The 20,852-nt window shown below is 34.7% G+C and overlaps 1 protein-coding gene across 3 annotated transcripts in view; it reads right to left on the reverse strand.

Moving 5' to 3' along the window:
- The window catches only part of CNTLN (centlein), a 370,084-nt gene that overhangs the window by 175,998 nt on the left and 173,234 nt on the right, over positions 1 to 20,852 (reverse strand). For all 3 annotated transcript variants that reach the window (XM_058431391.1, XM_058431390.1, XM_058431389.1), the window contains exon 8: positions 17,039 to 17,233. In XM_058431391.1, the coding sequence (XP_058287374.1) occupies positions 17,039 to 17,233 (195 nt within the window). The remainder of the gene's footprint in view (positions 1 to 17,038; positions 17,234 to 20,852) is intronic.

The following is a 20,852-nucleotide window of genomic DNA, read 5'->3' on the forward strand; positions in this document are numbered from 1 at the left end:
GTTGTTCTCTCCTGAAAATTGATTAAATATCAAACTACCAAAAATCATTTCCCATATATTTGTGTGGCCATATCTACATATACAACTGAATTAAAAATATAAATTACTGAATATAATTAAATCAGGCAACAAATTACAAGGGAGTTTTCATTTAAAATAATGCTGTAGAATAAATCAAGTCAACTTTTCAAATTAAGTTTACACATATAAACTCAAAACTAGTTAAGTATGAAAATAAGATGATAAGCATAATATAAAAGTACTATCTTTGTGGCACCTGGACCTAATATATTGAAAGTTATTTTGATCCTGTACAGTAAGATACCTAGAAAAAGTGTAAGATTGATATTCTTCCATGCTGAAAATGAGAAAAAAATGTAACAGAAACAATAATAAAGTAAAAATCATAAAAACCAAACAAAAGCAAACCAATTATTAACTCTGACATAATATTTTCCAACTAAAGTATGACAAAAGTTACCAGCATTCTGAGCCCAGGTAAAGGCACTACAATCAGATCTTCTCACTACCACCTGAAAAACCAAAATACTATACTTTAGTTAGTGCCAAATAGTCACTATCAATATCAGACCCTCTGGCAAGAAAACAAAGCTAACTACTACTGACATTTTTTCTCCACATCACAATTAGATATTCCCTTCCAAATGTTAACTGTTTACTGTTCTTACTTCCTACTTCCTACAATTGTTATGTCAAAGAATTTTCATGTGTTCATTCAAAAAGCATTTATTGAACTTAAGACTGTCAATCACTGGAGAAGGCAGTGGGGAGAAAAGGATAAGGCATCAACTCTCCTTGCCCTCAAGGAGCTCAGAGTCCAGAGATGGAGATACACAAGGAAAACAATTAAGTTTAACATCTGCTAATGCAGAGAGGTACGTGGAGCTCAATTGTAAGAAAAAGTCTTCAAAAAAAGGTCTCAATTATCTTGGAACTGAATCTACAAGGTCTAGAAAGCATTAACAAAGTGGGCAAATTATATACTGTGACGAATATTATATAGTGCTCATTCCCTAACATATATTTAAAGGGTCATGTGTATCTGTAAGAAAACAAGATAAAAATACAAGTTGACAGAACATTTACAAAAGAAAACTACATAAAAGTGAAAGTGAAAAACCTCACTAGTTTTCAAAGAGATAATAAAGGAATAAATTTGTTTTGAAAAACAAAAGGCTGTTTTTAAATTATAATAAATACTTGCAAGAACATAAAATGTGGGCAATCTCACATACTGTGAGAAGATAACTTGGTATAATCTTGCTGGAATGCAGTTTGGCAGGGAATATATATTCAAAAGCCTTAGGTTCATAATCTTTGACAAAGTAATTCTACTTTTAATAATTCATCCTGAGGAAACCATCAGGGATGAGAATAAATATATATAAATGAGGCCAGACGCGGTAGCCCGTGTCCTGTAATCCCAGCACTTTGGGAGGCCGAGGTGGGTGGATCACCTGAGATCAGGAGTTCGAGACCAGCCTGGCCAACATGGTGAAACCCCGTGTCTACCAAAAATACAAAACCTAGCCAGGTATGGAGGCTCGTACCTGTAATCCCACCTACTTGGGAGGCTGAGGGAGGAGAATCGCTTGAACCCAGGAGGCGGAGGTTGCAGTGCACCAAGATCACGTCATTGCACTGCAGCCTGGGCTACAAGAGTGAAACTCCATCTCAAACAAACAAACAAACAAAAGCATTGGAATAAGATAAATAGAAAAAAATAAATTGAAATATGTAAAATGTCTGAGAGCAGGGAAATGTTTAGGTAAAAAAAAATGGATTCCTATGTTAGAATATGAGGCAGTCAAAAAAATGTTTCAAATGTTAAATTATATTGTAATGAAATGATAATTGCACAAGCAGGATTCAAATTTATAAACCATATGATTCCAATTATATAGAATTTATATTCTACATTTATTTTGTATACCCTTTTTACAAAGACACAGAGCCACATGCAGGGTTTAAGAGTGAAAGCACACTCGGCCGGGCGCGGTGGCTCACGCTTGTAATCCCAGCACTTTGGGAGGCCGAGGCGGGCGGATCACGAGGTCAGGAGATCGAGACCACGGTGAAACCCCGTCTCTACTAAAAATACAAAAAATTAGCCGGGCGTGGTGGCGGGCGCCTGTAGTCCCAGCTACTCGGAGAGGCTGAGGCAGGAGAACGGCGTGAACCCGGGAGGTGGAGCTTGCAGTGAGCCCAGATTGCGCCACTGCACTCCAGCCTGGGCAACAGAGCGAGACTCCATCTCAAAAAAAAAAAAAAAAAAAGAGTGAAAGCACACTCTGGGTCTAAGATCATGCCTCTCCTTAGATTACTCACCCTCATATGGGGCTGAAGGAGAGGCACAGAGGCTAAGACCTACTTTCCCTAGATCTCTTCACCTTGATCTAGAGACATCAAGAAGTAACCCTAGGTATAGCACTCTTTATTTCCAAATACCCTGGCACAACTATCTGCCTTGAATTCACTAGAACTAAGCCCATTATGTCTTTTCTCCCTATTTATGTGAGACACCAAAAGATCCCTGATTTCCAGGTTAATTCTTATAAAATTATCATACTCTCATGCTAGTTATGAGTGGTTTTCAAAAAGAAACTCAAGAAATAAACAAGAAGCTTGTAGATTTAAAGTAAAACTGAACATAGATTTGAAAAATAAAAAAGAAATATACAGCACAATGTCTACTGCCACCCCTCTATTCTCCATTTTACCTTTTACAATTAGATATGGTTTGAACTTCTCATTCTCTCCTCCATGTCTACTCACTTCTTTCATAGTTTCCATCATGCTGTGTCTCTGCACTACATTCTAAGGAATTTTATCAGCTTTACAGTCCAATTTTCTAATTTTTTCTTTGGCTCAATAACTCATTGTGTAAGGCTATTTTTATTAGCAAAACAAAATAAAGACAGTACCAGAAAGCTAAACACAAGACCAATCTTACCCCTTAATGGAGACAGAGATTAAAAACAAGCAAACAAAATAACAGTAAAATGAATTAAGTGGAATTTTAAAAGGATGGAAAAGCCGAGGTATGAAAAGATAAAACATTTTATAAAATTTATGACCCATTGATGACATTAGTTTATTAAGCTCATTAACATGATAAAAGGTATCTATGAGAAATTATGGTTAACTTAATTCCCAATGATGAAATATTAGAATTCCCTTTAAAATTAGGAACAAGATAAGGCCACTCACTCTAACCACTTCTGCTTAATTTTCATCTGGTAAAATGTATAATGATTGGGAGAATCTATTAGAATTTTTAAGGAAGAAACAAAACTGCCAACGTTTATAGATGATATGACTGTCTACCCAAAAAAACCCAGATGAATCTAAAAATAGAATTAATAGGAGATTAACAGGGTGGCTAGATATAAGATAAATATTTAAAAATCAATTGCATTTCTACACACAAAAAACAGAAAATGTAATAAAATGCAGACAGCTAAAATACCAACAAAACACAAGTTGCTCAGAAATAAATCTAATTAAAAATATGGAAGACCCTATGGATAAAACTGCAAAGTTTTATTTAAATATATTAAGACATAAATTAATGGAGACAGAATATTTTTATCTATAGAAACATTTAAAATGGTAAAGATGTCAGTTCTGTTCAAATTAATCCCCAAAGGGTTTTTGAGGAAACTTGATAGCTGGTTACAACATTATATTGAAATAATCAACAATGTCCAAAATATTGGAAAAAGAATAAGATTTATCCCATCAGTTATCAGGGCTCATTATGAAGCTATAATAATAAACACACTGTTGCTGTTTCAAAGATTTAAAAATTACACAGTGCAAATAAATAGCGAGCCCAGAAATTAACCCATATAGATATGGACCCATATATGCATGCAATAATAAATGTCAGAGGTGGCACTGTACATCACTGAAAAAAAGTGATTATTAACACAATAGATATGCTGAGAAAAACAGATATCCAGGTTTTTAAAAAATTAAATTGAAATCCCTTCTTTATAGCAAACACATAAAGCCCACATAGATTAAGGACTTACACATGGAAGTCAAAACTATAATACTTTAGATGAAAATATAGGAAAATATCTTTATGATGTTAGAATGAGTTGGGACTTCTTAAATAAGATACTGTAACACCAACTGTAAGACAGAATATTGAAAAATTTAATTATATTAAAATTAATAACTTCATTTTTCAAGACACTATAGAACAAATGAAAAGGAAAAGCCACAGAAAAGAAAATATTTGCAACACTTTTAACTAACTGACAGTTGAGACTGTTGGCTAATGTCTAAACTCGTTTCCTCTTTTGGGAAATGAGTACATATTTCCCCATCTTCTTTGCAATTACATACCAAGTGGACAGAGAATTGAGTTCCAGCCAATGATATGCTGGGAAAAGTGATATGCACCATTTCTAAGCCAGATCCATAAAAACTTCCTAAATGTGATTTTGTATGCTCTTTCTCTCTTCTGGCTGGCTGGAGTAGAGATGACCCATAACTTTGGGAGCCATGTTTAAAAATAGTAGATCCAAAAGATAAAAGGAGCTTGGGTCTGTAAATCACTACTTGGAAGTTGGGAGCCCAAGTAATACCCATATTGGACTGTCACGTAAATAAAAAGTAAATCACTTTAAGCCACAGAGATTTGAGGTCAATGTTTTTCAGAAGGTGACATTATGTCAAATAATATAACAACCAACCAAAAATTTGTATCCAAAATAAATAACTTCAACAAAAAGACAAACATCCCAACAGAAAAATGGACATGAGACATAAATATTTCACATATAAACATAAGAAACTCAAACTCATTAGAAATCAAAGAAATACAAAATGAAACTAGAATGAGATATTTTATCTCTTTAAAAATAAAGCTAAGAAGTCTACAATTTGGCAAACGATTTGGCATTTTCTTATAAACTTGAATATTTGCATATCTGTCAGACAATTTTCATCCTTAGCAGTAAGTCCTAGAGAAAGTCTTGCACAGGTGTGTCAAAAGACATGTACTACAAAGATCACAGCAGCAGTATGTAAAAATTCTTATAGCTGAAAAACCAAAAAACACAAAAAAGTTCACTGACAAAGAGTAGATTGTTTAGTCTATTTGGGTTCCTATAACAAAATATTATAAATTGGTTATCTTTTAAACAATAGAAATTTATTCCTCACAGTTCCAGAGACTAGAAAGTCCAAGATCAAAGCACGGTAGATTTGGTGTCCAGGGGGGTTTGCCTTTTGGTTCACAGAGAGAATTGGCTTGCCATATCCTCACATGGTGGAAGGGGTGAGGGGTCTCTCTCAGGCCTCTTATTTTATAAAGGTGCTAATCCCATTCATGAGAGCAGAGCCTCCCAGTGTCCCACTTCCAAACACCTTCACATTACAGATTAGACTTCAGGTATGAGTTGGTGTGGGGAACACAACCAGGCTATTCCATAAATAAATTGTAATTTAATCATACAACAGACTATTGCACAGAGGAGGAAAGAACTACGGGAACACTCAACAACAATAAATTCCCCTACAAAATTCCCCCACCCATATATGCATGCAATAATAAATGTCAGAGGTGGCACTGTACATCACTGAAAAAAAAGTGATTATTAACACAATAGATATGCTGAGAAAAACAGATATCCAGATTTTTTAAAAATTAAATTGAATTCCCTTCTTTATAGCAAACACATAAATAAATCCCACATAGATTAAGGACTTATACATGGAAGTCAAAACTTCCACGTATCAGCAGAGCTGGTATTTGCAGATGATATTTTTAAGGTTTAAATAAAAGCAATACTAAACAATATATTATTTAAGAAAACATAGTTTTAAGAGGCAGGAATCCATAAACAAAAAATCCAACATGGTAGTTATCTTCATGGAAAAAAAAAGAAAGATGGAATCAGGAAAGAGTACATAGATATAATCAAGATTATTTGTGACAGTTGCTGGTGAGTATACAGACATTACATTTATTCTTCTAGAGGTTGCAAATATTTTGTTATAAAAATTATAAAAAGAAAGTAAGAACATAAGGGAAAACAGCTAAAGAAAATTCTCTTCAATTGAGGAAAGCAAGGAATAGAGAGTAACTATGACAAGAAATAAAAATCAACAAGACTGGTTAAAATTTGCAACTCATCTTGTGGTCTTGCCATTAGCCACATGGCATGTATCTCATTCACAGATAAATATAGTAAACCCTGGCTTTCTCTCTTGTCCTCTAATGCAAGGTATTCCTCTAAGGCAAAAAACATTATTTCTGCATGAAAAAGATAAACAATCGCTTTGAGATAAGAATAGGCAGTCATTCAGAATTCAGCTAGTTACAAGCAGGATGCTTAGAAATCAAGGGTCACAGGTTTCAATCCCCTATGAACCAATTAGCTTTGCCCTTTTCTATGGCAAAGACTGTCAGCTCACCAATAATTTGGATTACAAGTTGAGATAGGAGAAAGGAAAGATAAATCCCCACCAATATAAGAAAAAAAAATCTCAAATTTACTAACAAGTGTCTTCCCTGTATAATAAATTAAGAGCTAACATTTATTACTCTAAATGCCCACCATTCATTGTCTTGTGTAATCTTAATGAAACTCTAATGAGGTAAGTACTATTATAATACCCATTTTATAAATGTTGAAACTGAGTTGACAGAGAAGTAACTTGCCCAAGGTCACACAATTAAGTGATCAAGTCTATGTTCCAAATCCATGCATTCAGACTCCAGAATCTGTGTTTTTATCCATTACTCTGTAAATAACATCCCCAAAATCCTGCACAAAAACGTCCCACTAGAAGTATTTAAAAATTTAGAGATAGAAAGAAATGAAATTAAACCTTCCTACCATTTCCCCTTGACTGTATATTTCACTTTCCACTTAGTCTCCTATTAATCATTAAAGTATAATCACTAGACCAGCTCCAACAGCCTGACCTGGAACATGACAGAAATGCAGAATCTCAGGCCCTAGCCCAGACGTACTGAATTAGAATAATAACTACTCCCACCCTAGGATGCTTGGATGTAGATTACAAGAAGTACTTACCCAGACTATCCTCACTCTCTAGGATACACCACAAACTTTCTCACCTCTGGGCCTATGCTAGTGTGCTTCTGACAAGAAAACAAAAGCCCTTAACAAAATGACATACATTGTTTTCTCTGTGAAAGCTTTGGTAATCCCTTCCCCTCCATAAACATGCCCCTTGAAAAGCTTCTTTCCACAGGTTCCTATTTGTTTCATACTTCAATTACAACACATTTTGTAACTATTTTCTACCTGCATTCCTACCTATAAGATTCATAGAAACATAAATAGTGTTGTTCAGTTTTGTATCCCCTGTAAAAATACAATGGGATTTTAATAAATATTGCCTACATAACTGAATAAATGAATGCTTGATGGATGGATGGATGGATGGATGGATGGATGGATGGATGGATGGAATAAAGGATGGATGAAGAGGTGAGTCTAGTTGGACTGAATCCTAAAAAGAAAGTATTGACATGATAAAGTATATGTTACTAATGGATAGAAATGTTGAGTCACACATTTCTCTTCATTACTACTTCCCTAATTCTGGGCTTCCACATCTCTCCTCTATCTAACTTCAGTGTCCTCCTACTGCTAGGAAAGCTGTGAGAATAATCTTTCTTGCCTCAAAAAATAGCAAATTCATTTGTCCAGGTGGTTAGATCTGAAAAGCATGAATTCATTTTTAATTCCTCCTTTTTTCCCATATTTCACATATAAGTCAATATCAAAGTTTATGCATTCTAACTTTGAATTATTTACAGGCTCTAACTACTTTTGATAACATAGTCTAAGTACCCACTGAGTTCTGCCTGGACTATTACAACTGCCTCTTAAATTTGTCTCCCTCCTCTCTTCCTTGCCTTCCTATATTGTTTGCTGCAATGCATCCAGAGTGATCTTTTAAAAATATTCAGTTAGGGCCCAGCGCGGTGGCTCATGCCTGTAATCCCAGCACTTTGGGAGGCCGAGGAGGGCAGATCATGAGGTCAGGAGACCAAGACCATCTTGGCTAACATGGTGAAACCCCATCTCTACTAAAAATGCAAAAAAAATTAGCTGGGCGTGGTGGCGGGCACCTGTAGTCCCAGCTACTCAGGAGGCTGAGGCAGGAGAATGGCATGAACCCGGGAGGCGGAGCTTGCAGTGAGCTGAGATCCTGCCATTGGACTCCAGCTTGGGCGACAGTGAGACTCTGTCTCAAAAAAAAAAAAAAAGAAAAAAAAATTCGTTAGATCTCACCACTCTTCTGAATAAGACACCCCAGTAGGTTCCATGTTGCTCTTCTACAAAAAACACACCAATGGCTTTCCATTTCACTCAGAGTAAAATCTATATCCTTATAGCAACTTAACAAGGCCCAAGGAGACCTGTCTCACATTTACCTCTCTGAGATCACATTTCACTCCTCTGCCCATAGCTCTCAATCTAGCCACACTCGCCTCCTTGCTAGGCAAGCTCCTGCTTCATGAGCTTTGCATTTGTTCTCTCTGCTTAGAATGCTCTTCATCAGATATATAAATGATTCACTTCTTCTATATTTCTTTTCAAATGTCACCTAATCAGAATGATTTCTTCTGCCACTATACACAAAAAAGCCCTATCACTTTCCATCACGCTCCATCTCATGCTGTATTATTTTTCTCCATAGCACTTATTACCGTGTGTCATGTGCTTATCAGATGGTGACCCTCTGACCCGAATGTATGCTCCATGAGCACAAGGGCCTTGTTTTGTTCCCTAACAGCTCTTCATCACCAAGAATAGCACCTAACACATAGTAGAATATCAATAAATATTTGTGGAATATATATGTAGATATATTAATTAATGGAGAGTTGTAGTTAACAGTATGATTCCTGCATTTTACTATAAATTTTACAGAAAAATATACTTTCAAATTTTCTATTTATCTATTTACCTGTCTGTATCTATCTTCCATATAACATAAGAGCCATTATTTAAACAGTCCATAAAATGTACTTATTTTGAGGTCACCTCACTAGCTACACAAAGATTCTTATTCAGAGAAACATGCTAAACAGTATCCATCTATTATTCATTCACATGATTTTCAAACTCCACATATGCATGACATATATACAAAGGAACAATAATAAAATTACATCAGATAGCTCACCAAAAATTATGCAAACCCAATGATAATGACATGATATCTTCTCAACATTAAGAAAAAAAACACTTTTTTCTTCTGTCTGGTTTAAGACAATTGCATTTAAAAAATTATAAATGTGCTGATAGGCATACAATGTATACAGATGTAATTTGTGACAATAACAGCATAAAGAGCAGGGGGAGAAACAAACGTACACAGGAGCAATATTATGTATTGACATTAAGTTCATTTCTATGAGATTGCTGTAAATTGTTAGTTATAATCTCCCCCAGGGTAAGCACTAAGGAAATAACTGAAAAATACATAGTAAAAGAAAAACAAAGGGATTAAAATATCACACTAGAAAATATTACAAGAAAAGGCAGTAATGGAGGAAAAGAGGAACAAAACAGACATAACACATACTAAAAATAGCAAAATGGCAGATTTATATCTCACCTTACCAATACAGACAGCCCTTGACTTAAAATGGTTTGCCTTATGATTTTTCAACTTTACAATGGTGTGAAAGCAATACACATTCAGTATACTCCTTGACTTATGATATGGCTATAACCAGATAAACCCATTATAAGCTGAAAATATTATGTCAAAAATGCACTTTCAACTTGCAATATTTTCAACTTAAAACAGGTTTATCAGGACATAGCCCCATCCTAAGTTAAAGAGCATACATTAAGCCCTCAAATTAAAGGTAGAGTTTAAGACAGAATTAATTTTAAAATCATAATTCAACTATATGGTGTCTACAGACACCAGATTAAAAGGCACATATATTGAATGCAAAGCATGCAAAACGATATAACATGCAAACAGTTACCAAAAGGAAGCTGTGGTGGCTATATTAACATCAGACACAATAGACTTTAAGACAAAAATTGCCACTAAAGATAAAGGACATTTTATAATGATAAAAGAATCAATTCACCAAAAAGAGATAACAATTATAAAAACACATGCACTTAACAAAAGAACCCCAAAATACATGAAGCAAAACCTGACAGAATTAAAGAGAAAAAAAGACAATTAAACAATAATAATGGGGAAAAAAACTAGACAGAAGATCAGCATGGAAACAGAAGACTAGAAGAACATTACAAGCCAATTAGACCTGAAAAAAACAGAATAGAACAGAAAGGAGAAATAGACAAACCTACAAGTATGGTTGGAAAAATTCAACCTCTCTCTTAGTAATTGATAGAACAGGTAGAGAAAATCTATACAGATAAAGATCTAAACAATGATATCAAGAAACTTGACCTAAATGACATTTATAGAATATGCTACCCATAAAAGTAGGATACATATTCTATTCAAGAATTCAACATAGATGGGTAAAACATCAGAGTAACCACAACAGAAAAGAGAATGTGTGAACTTAAGGAAACATCAAGGTTCAAGCAAACAGAAAAAAATCTTTGAAGATAGAAAAAAGAGCTCAAAATATATATGGAATACAGTGAAAAGGTCTAATATGTATGTAACTGGAATCTCACAAGGACAGGAGAGAAAGAATGTGTAGAAGTCATATTTGAAGACATTTTTACCACAAATTTCCTAAGAATGAAGAAAACCAAAACCACAGGCCATGGCTGACAAAAGCTTTAAAAACTGAACCACCAGGAAAAGGAGAAACACTACCACATTAAAATCATATAAAAACTGCTGGAAACCAAAAATAAAGAGAAACTATAAAAAGTAAACACAAAAAGGACACACTACTGTTAAAGTTGCAACAATAAGAGACATGCCTTCTCAACACAAAATACAGAAAACAACGTATATCATCTTTAAAATAAAGACAGAAAAGATGGTGCAAATCAACAGTTCTATCCATCTAAAAAATACTCTTCAGAAATAAAGGCAAAAGAAAGACATTAACCAAAAAATACAAAATGAAAGAATTCACTGTGAGATGATGCCCACTAAAATAAATACTAAAAGGAGTGCTTAAGGCAAAAGGCAAAAGATCCTAGTGGAAAATACAGAATTGCAGAAAAGAATAAAGGGATTAAAAAGTGTAAAAATTCTAAATGAAATTGATTTTTTACAACAATAATATTTTATAGGGTAAAATAGATGCACAATTAAAATGTAAGACAATAACAATAATTAGTGATAAGATAAACGAGTTATAGTCTATTAAGTTCACTGCATTGTATAGAAAATGATTTAAAAAATCAGTTAAAATAGTCTTTAAAAAGTCAAAGATTGGGAAGTTCCATTTACAATAACGACAGAGTAGATCCTATCAGAATAAATCTACCACACACGACCATTTAAACTCCAAGCAAATTATAAACAACTACCTGAAGGCAACAGAGAATGATCAAATGTAGGCAGAATCTAGATAAGAACTGATAGTTGGAAAATGGAACAGCATTGGCTAAGTTACCCATTTTGATGAATTTTTACCTTAGCAAGGCCCACAACAGAAATAACATTAGGAGACTAAAATTCTAACAGAAACTTGCAAGAACTAATTAATGGCTTGAAGAACTGGAGGACAAAGTTCAGTCATACCACCGCAGCTACAAATTGAGGGGAAAAGTTCCAGAAAAGAGAGAGTCAAAACTATGAACTCATAACTGAACTGTTCATGCACTAAGCAGACCTCTAAGCAATCTGAATAAGGTTAAGATAACTGAAAAGCAATTCACTGCCACCCACCTGATGGGAAGTAGGGCTTTAAATTCCCTAAAATTTAAATCTGACCTAATTAAAATTCTGATTCATACATTTATTTCAACACTTCCAAGTAACACAACAGAAACCAGGGTCTCTATAACATATATTTTATAATATACACCATATAATTACAAGTTAGAAGAAACAATATATGACCCATATTCAAAAGAAAAGGGAAAACAATAGTGATCAAACCAAAGAAGTCCCAATAGATAAGGAAAATACGGATTTTAAAGGAGCTATTTTAACTACTATAACAAGGACTTATATTTGCAGAATAATTCACATAAAAGACTTAAGAGCAAGTTGGGCATAACAGAAATTTCAGTTAAACTGAATATAAAGTAATAGAAACTATCTAATCTGAATAATATAGATATAAAACAATTTTTAAATAATTAACAGAGCTGGCCAGGCACAGCGGCTCACGCCTGTAATCCTAGCACTTCAGGAGGCCAAGGCAGGCAGATCACCTAAGGTCAGGAGTTTGAGACCAGCCAGACGTGTGCTGAATGCCACTTGGAAGGCTGAGGCAGGGGAATCACTTGAACCCAGGAGGCAGAGATTGCAGTGAGCAGAGATCATGCCACTGCACTCCAGCCTGGGCAACACAGCAAGACTCTGTATCAAAACATAAATAAGACTTTACAGAGCTTTACTAATCTGTCGACCAACATTGAAAAGTCTAACATAAGGGAAATGGTAATCTCAAAAGGAGAAAAGAAAGAACAGGAAACAAAAATATTTGTGAAAATAACATCAAAATTTTTTTCCAATTTGGTTTAAAAATTATGAAAATCAAGAAGCTCAGCAAACCATAAGATGGATGACCATAATGAAAATCAAGCTTGGGAACATCACAGTTTAAATGTTTATAGTCAAAAGTAAAATCTTGGGGAAAAAAGAAAAGCCAGAGAAAACTGACACATTACGTTTAAGTGAATAATAAAATGAGTTCCACTGAATTACCATCAGAAACTATGGGTCTAGAGGATAGAAGAATAAAACTTTTAGATTAAAAAAAAGCCAGTTAATTAATCCAAAAGGAAGGAAGAAAAAGACAGGCGGGAATGCAAAACAGGATAAACAGAAAACAAATGATAATATGGTACACCTAAACTCAATCATATTATAATTATGTTACAATTCAATGGATTAACACTACAATGAAAAGGAAGAAATTGTCAGAATGGATTATAAACAACAGGATCCAAATATATACGCTTTAAATATACAGTAACCTATGTGCCAAAATTAAAAGAATGAGAAAGTTATACTACGTAAGATATAACCATTAAAGGGAAGAATTGGCTATACTGACATCATAAAGGTACATTTCAAGCCAACAAAATATTATAGTTAAAAATGACATTTTATAATGAGAAAGGGTTCCATTTATCAGAAAGACATAACAATCATAAATATGTATACAACTAATAAAACGGCTTTAAAACCCATGAAGCAAAAATTGAGAAAACTCAAAGGAGAAACAAAAATCTACAATTATATGAGACATTTTAACACTCCTTTCTAAAGCAATTGATAGAAAAACTAAACACAATCATTAAAGACATAAAGATCTGAATACTATCAAGTGCAATGACATAATTAACATTGATATTTAAGGAGCACTCTGCCCAGTAGTTGCAAAATACAAATTATTCTCAGGTACATATAGTACTTTCACCAAAACAATATGCTTGGCTTGACAAGTCTCAATAAATATCAAAATACAGGCCAGGCACGGTGGCTCACGCCTGTAATCCCAGCACTTTGGGAGGCAGAGGCGGGTGGATAACAAGGCCAGGAGATCGAGATTGTCCTGGCTAACACGGTGAAACCCCGTCTATACTAAAAATACAAAAAAAAAAAAAAAAATTAGCCAGGCTTGGTGGCAGGCGCCTGTAGTCCCAGCTACTCAGGAGGCTGAGGCAGGAGAATGGCGTGAACCCAGGAGGCGGAGCTTGCAGTGAGCCGACCGCGCCACTGCACTCCAGCCTGAGTGACAGAGCAAGACTCTGTCTCAAAAATAAATAAATAAATAAATATATATATATATATATATACACACACACATATAAATACAGTAATCTTATCGAGTACTACCTGTGACCACAATGGAAGTAGATTAGAAGTTAGTAACAATAAAACAGGAAACACACATATACACATACACAAAAATATTTCAAAAGTAAACAAGACACTTAAACTCACCAAATAGAAAATCCAAAGGAAAATCAGAAACATTTCTAAACGAATGCTTATTTGTAGAAATTGAGGAACTTACAGTAAAATTACTACAAAAAAGCAAAGGAGCAAGAACATACAGAATATTCTTGAAAAAGAATGAAGTAACTTACATTATCCTCATTTCAAAAGTTACTATAAAGCTACATATATGAACAGGCATATATCTAGACTCTGTTCTATTGATTATTTTGTCAATTATTATACTAATAGCATACCATCTTGATATTTTAGCTCAATAAATAAGTCTCAAATCAGGGAGTGTAAGTCCTCCAACTTCTTTATGAAACTTGATTTTGCTCTTCTAGCTTCTTTGCATTTCCCTACAAATTTTAGAACTGATTTGTCAATTTCTTTTTTTTCTTTTTTCTTCTTGATATGGAGTGTCGCCCTGTTGCCAGGCTGGAGAGCAGTGGCGCAATCTTGGCTACTGCAACCTCCGCCTCTCGGGTTGAAGCAATTCTCCTGCCTCAGCCTTTCGAGTAGCTGGGACTACAGGTACGCACCACCATGCCCAGCTAATTTTTGTATTTCTAGTAGAGAAAGGGTTTTCACCAGGTTGGCCCGGATGTTCTCTATCTCTTGACCTCATGATTCGCCTGCCTTGGCCTCTCAAAGTACTGGGATTACAGGCGTGAGCCACCGCACCCAGCCGTCAATTTCTTAAAATAACAGAAAAAGCCTCCTGGGAGTTTGATTGGGATCTTTTGCCTTAAAAAAACAGAAAAACCCTCCTGGGATTTTGAATGGGAATCTTTCTGTCTTTGGGGGAACAGGAAGATTTCTTAAATGAAATACCAAACCAATAACTATAAATGATTAATTTGCCTAAATTAAAATTAAGAAGTGGCCAGGCACGGTGGCTCACGCCTGTAATCCCAGCACTTTGGAAGGCCATGGCGGGTGGATCACCTGAGGTCAGGAGTTCAACACCAGTTTGACCAACATGGTGAAACCCTGTCTATACTAAAAATACAAAAAATTAGCCAGGTGTGGTGGCAGGATCCTATAATCCCATCTACTCGGGAGGCTGAGGCAGGAGAATTGCTTGAATCCAGGAGGTGGAGGTTCCAATGAGCCAAGATCGCACCATGGCACTCCAGCCTGGGCAACAAGAGCAAAACTCTGTCTCAAAAAAAAAAAAAAAAGCAATTTAATTTCTGTTCATCAAACGACACCTTGAAGAAAATCAAAAGAAAAGTACACAGTGAGATATCTGCCATATATTAACTTACTAGGGATTAATATTAAGAATATATAATGAGCTTTTGAAAATCAGTAAGAAAAAATCCAATAGAAGATTGAACAAAAAAGACATAAACAGATAGTTCACAAAAGAAGACACACACTGGCTAATCAGTGATATGCACATAAAAACAAAAATAAAATATTATTTTATACTCATTCAATTGGTAATGAATTAAGAAGTCTGATAACACCAAGTGTTGAGTAGGACAGGAAACAGATTTCTTTTATATTGTTGGTGGTAGTCACACTGATAAAACCACTTTGAAAAACAGGTGATCAGTATCGTCTAAAAGTAACATTTTCACACTTTATAATCCAAGATTTCTACTCCTAGATATATAACCCACAAAGATGCATGAACGTGTACCTCAAGAAACATGTGCGAAAATGTCAACAGTAATATTATCCAGAAGAGCAAAAATGGAAATAACCAAAGTTCTCATCTAGAGATACATGTAAAAATAGTCATGATATACTCACATATAATAGAAATTTTTAAACAGTGAAAACAAACACCTATATCAAAAGATGTGGATAAATCTTAGTAACATAATGAGGAGTCAAAATTGCCTAACCCCATAAACAACAAATTATATCATTTTTTTGAATGACTAAACAATAAACTGTTTCCTCATAAATTTGTATACGATAAAATTGTTTAAAAAAATCAAAATGATAAGAAGTTCGGTGGTTATCTCTTGTAAGAGAATCAAAGCACATACAAGTAGATGTAAGTCATTTGTAACGATCTAGTCTTTGGATAAGTTGGTTGAACCAAGGGTGTTTATTATAATAAAGAACTAAACAAAGCCATTAAATTAAATTGTCATATGCATACAATAGAATGTCATAACACAAATTTTATCATTGATCCAATATTGTGTACCTGAAGTCCAAAAAATGCATACAGTACGGTACAATTTTAAAAATTTTTGTCATAAGGTTAATTAGCAAGACAAATGTGCTACGTTCAAAAATTACAATCCATTACTGAATTAATACAGCATAAAATTCAAAGAAAAGCTATGAGTGCCTTAAAAACACTTAAATAAATTCACAGAGATTTTTTTAAAGATGTTTAGAGTTGAAAGTTGCCCTGAAGATTATCTAAAAAGGTACCACTTAACATTTTCTATATGCTAAGCTCTGCAACCAGATCCTACATATTTATCTATACATTTATACTATCTTCATTTACCACAAGAAATAGTAAGAAAGGTTGTATGACCTGTCCAAAATCATGTATCAAGGTAGTGGCAGAATTAGGACTACTGGATATTGAGTATGGCAAGTACTTTATGAAACTTACTGTTAGATACTTTCTATTCCATTAGCTCATTCAGTTAAAAAGCCTCAAAATGGGCATGACCTATTAATTTGCTTTTCAATAATGAATATCAGCCAAATGTTTCATCATGATAACTATATTTGCTAGACCCTGTACTTCTACATGCACTTCTATATAAATTTGTTTTGTATGTAATATTCATGCCTACAAACGGTATAAAAACAGTATAATGCAAAACTATCTGCATACTTCTTATACTCCAATAAATGCAAATATATTTAAATTTTTATGTTTTAGTCAATTGTAGGAGATGATTTAATTTAATATTACACTGAGTAACAAGTCTTAGAAAATGTCTCTCACCTGTGATGAGTGGTCTGGATCACTTTCTTGAGGTAAAGGAAGAGGTGCTCCCTGTGATTCCTGAAGTTTTTCTTTTAACTTAGCATTTTCTTGCTCTTTTTGTAATAGCTGATCCTGAAGATTAATAACACTTTGCCGGAGCATAGCTTCATTTGATTTTGTGGTTTCAAAACAAATATGTAACTCATTGTAAAGCTGTTTCAAAAAATATATCCAAATTATATTAATAATCAATAAAACTATGTGTATGTCTGTGTGTGTGTGTGTGTGTATATATATATGAACTGTATAAACACAGTTCTTGCCCTCAGGTTATTTTAATAATCTGAGAGAGAAAGAAGATATAAACACAAAAAAATTAACTAAATTATATAATAATATTTTTAATATTTAATTTTTTAACATTTAAAATTTGATATTAATAACTAGAAAATATGTTAAAAACGCAATATGTATTATTAGCCAGTGTAATATAGGAAAAGAATGCCAAATTTCTGAGGAAGAAAATACTTTAAGCTAGCTGTATTAATCATGGAGGGAATTATGAAAAAGGACCTGAACTGAACCATGACAATATAATTGGAATTGACCAAAAACAAAAAGTCATTCTAAAGATAGAAGAAATGTGAAAAAAATTATGTACAATGACAGGAAAGGACAGAAAGGAGCATAAGGTATATCAGTTTAATTGGATTTAATACATACATTTGAAACAAAACAAAATCAGGAGTACTTCATTAACAGTTAATTAATGTTGAATTCTACATTCTTATTAAGTACAATTTAGTATCTACTGCTAGGAGGAACAGAGGAATAGTAACAGACAAAGTCAAGCAGTAAGGCTGTAGAAAGAATGTAAAGGCTCTTTACATTATTAAGAGGATGGACTTGTTCTGTAGACAACAGGGAGTTACTAAAAACCTTAAACAGTGTGAAAAAATAGAAGCAATATTTTGAAGACTTATTAATAACTTTAAAACCTTTTTAAGTCAAGGCAATATGCATTAAATAAATTTAAAAGTTTATTCAAACTATGAGATAACATGACATATAAGTGCTATCATACAGAGCGTAATATAAGGTTAACAATGGTATGCCTCCAGAACTTGTGAACTTGATCCTAATGTAAAATTGTGATTTAATGAGATATAATCCAATCTGTGGTAGCTGATTTACATACAGAATCTGTATGTATATCTGTGGCTGACACTAGAAAAGTGACCTAAGAGCGAAAATGTGTGTGTGTGTGTGTGTGTGTGTGTGTGTGTGGTTTTAAAGGCTAACAGTAAAATCTTACAATAAGAGCAAAACCCTCAAGTGTAAAAATCTCAAAATTATATAGAGCTACGGTAAGTTTTTAGGTTTGCTCATTTACTTAAATCAGTTTGCCTTGCCTCATGGGAAGAAACTTACATATATAAAAGATTGTAAAGCTTTAGTTCATCTAGAAACCTAGGATTTGTGTACATTTCTGTATGCATGTTTACCTCCGTTTTTTAAATTTAAAATTTAAAATTTAAAAAGGCTTGTAAAACCTTTCATTAATACATCTCCTGAAACATAATTTGTCACAAAAATAAGACCCTCCAAAGTTCTACTCCACTGGCATATAATTAGCTCAATATACCTTTCATCTTTTATAAAACAAAAAAATGTATCTCTGGCTGGGAAGGTGGCTCACGCCTGTAATCCCAGCACTTTGGGATGCCAAGAGGGGCAGATCACCTGAGCTCAGGAGTTCGAGACCAGCCTGGGCAATATGACGAATCCCTGTCTCTACCAAAAATACAAAAAATTACCCGGGCGTGGTAGCATGCACCTGTAGTCCCAGCTACTTGGAAGGGTGAGGTGGGAGGAACACTTGGGCCCAAGAGGTTGAGGCTGCAGTGAGCTGAGATTGTGCCACTGCACTCCAGTCTAGGTGACATGGGGAGACACTGTCTTAAAAAAAATAAAATTATCTATTGATTTTATTGTGGAGATATTTAAAATAATCCACTTCACTTTATTGCCAAAGTCTAGGCAATTTTTTAAAAGAAAGTATTGCCTATATGATTTATAAAAAAATTTAGAACATCAATTTATACTTTCCCTTCCCATTATACCAAGGAGCATGTCCAATGTCCTTTCCACAGCTGATACCATCAGATATTCTAGGAGGGAAGAAAGAGTAGGAACCTGACAGCTTAAAAGGACAATGAAGACTTCAGAGTGCCTACTTGTACTGTGCTGCTGCTCTCATAACTGGGTTCAGGGTAGAAAAGAAAAAAGCAAACCGTGGACACAAGAGCTAACCTGGCTAGGGAAAGTTGAAGCTATGATGAGTGAGGGTCTTCTCTTCACTGCATAGTCATTTTTTCAATGAATATTTAACCACTTTCCAATCTCAGGTGCATTATTTACACTAGCCAACATTTACTCAATCAGTAAAAATTAATACCTCTGAGGTAAATAATAGAAAATATTATTAAAGAATTCACATATTTCAAATATTTGAGAATCTCATGGACACTGATAAGTGCTGAGAAAGAAAACTACATACCTTCTGTCCTAATGACCAAGGTACAGGCATGATGCTAGGGCATGGTCAGGATTGAGGACCAATTTACTGGCCACTAGTGCCAAGGATGTGGTATACCCCACTCATGGGTGTCACATCTTGGGACCTTCTTCCACAAATATAAGGCTTTAGGCCGATTCATTCAAGGAAGAAGGCTCTATCTTAATTTATCTCCTCTTGTCTAACTTCTGCCTTGCTTCATAAAATAGAGGACTGGTCGGGCACATTGGCTCACACCCGTAATCCCAGCACTTTGGGAGACCCAGGCTGGCGGATCACCTGATGACAGGAGTTCAAGACCAGCCTGATTAACATGGAGAAACCCTGTCTCTACTAAAAATACAAAATTAGACGGGCGTGGTGGCACATGCCTGTAATCCCAGCTACTCGGGAGGCTGAGGCAGGAGAATCGCTTGAACCCAGGAGGCAGAGGTTGCAGTGAGCTGAGATCACGCCATTGCACTCTAGCCTGGGCAACAGGGCGAGACTCAAACTCAAAAAAAAAAAAAAAAAAAAAAAAAAAAAAGATGACTAATAGCACTTTTTTCGTGTTCTCTACTTTGCTCTCTCTGACATGCAGTTTAAGCAGTTGCATTCCTATTCAGAAGTTGCCCTGACTTGATGTGATATGACTAGGTGGGTAAGACTACACTGGGAAAAACCCTATGTCTTGCACTGAATATCCATCCTTCCAAGCAGCAGGTGAAAAAGAACCGAGAAAGCCCAGCACCGGAAAACCAGCTAACCATATGTAGAAAGCTGAAACTGGATCCCTTCCTTACACCTTATACAAAAATTAATTCAAGATGGATTAAAGACTTACATGTTAGACCTAAAACCATAAAAACCCTAGAAGAAAACCTAGACATTACCGTTTAGGACATAGGCATGGGCAAGGACTTCATGTCTAAAACACCAAAAGCAATGGCAACAAAAGCCAAAATTGACAAATGGGCTCTAATTAAACTAAAGAGCTTCTGCACAGCAAAAGAAACTACCATCAGAGTGAACAGGCAACCTACAAAATGGGAGAAAATTTTCGCAAAGGACATGAACAGACACTTCTCAAAAGAAGACATTTATGCAGCCAAAAAACACATGAAAAAATCCTCATCATCACTGGCCATCAGAGAAATGCAAATCAAAACCACAATGAGATACTATCTCACACCAGTTAGAATGGCGATCATTAAAAAGTCAGGAAACAACAGGTGCTGGAGAGGATGTGGAGAAATAGGAACACTTTTACACTGT

Source organism: Hylobates moloch, unplaced genomic scaffold (assembly GCF_009828535.3).
Source record: "Hylobates moloch isolate HMO894 unplaced genomic scaffold, HMol_V3 SCAFFOLD_19, whole genome shotgun sequence".
Taxonomy (NCBI): Eukaryota; Metazoa; Chordata; class Mammalia; order Primates; family Hylobatidae; genus Hylobates; species Hylobates moloch.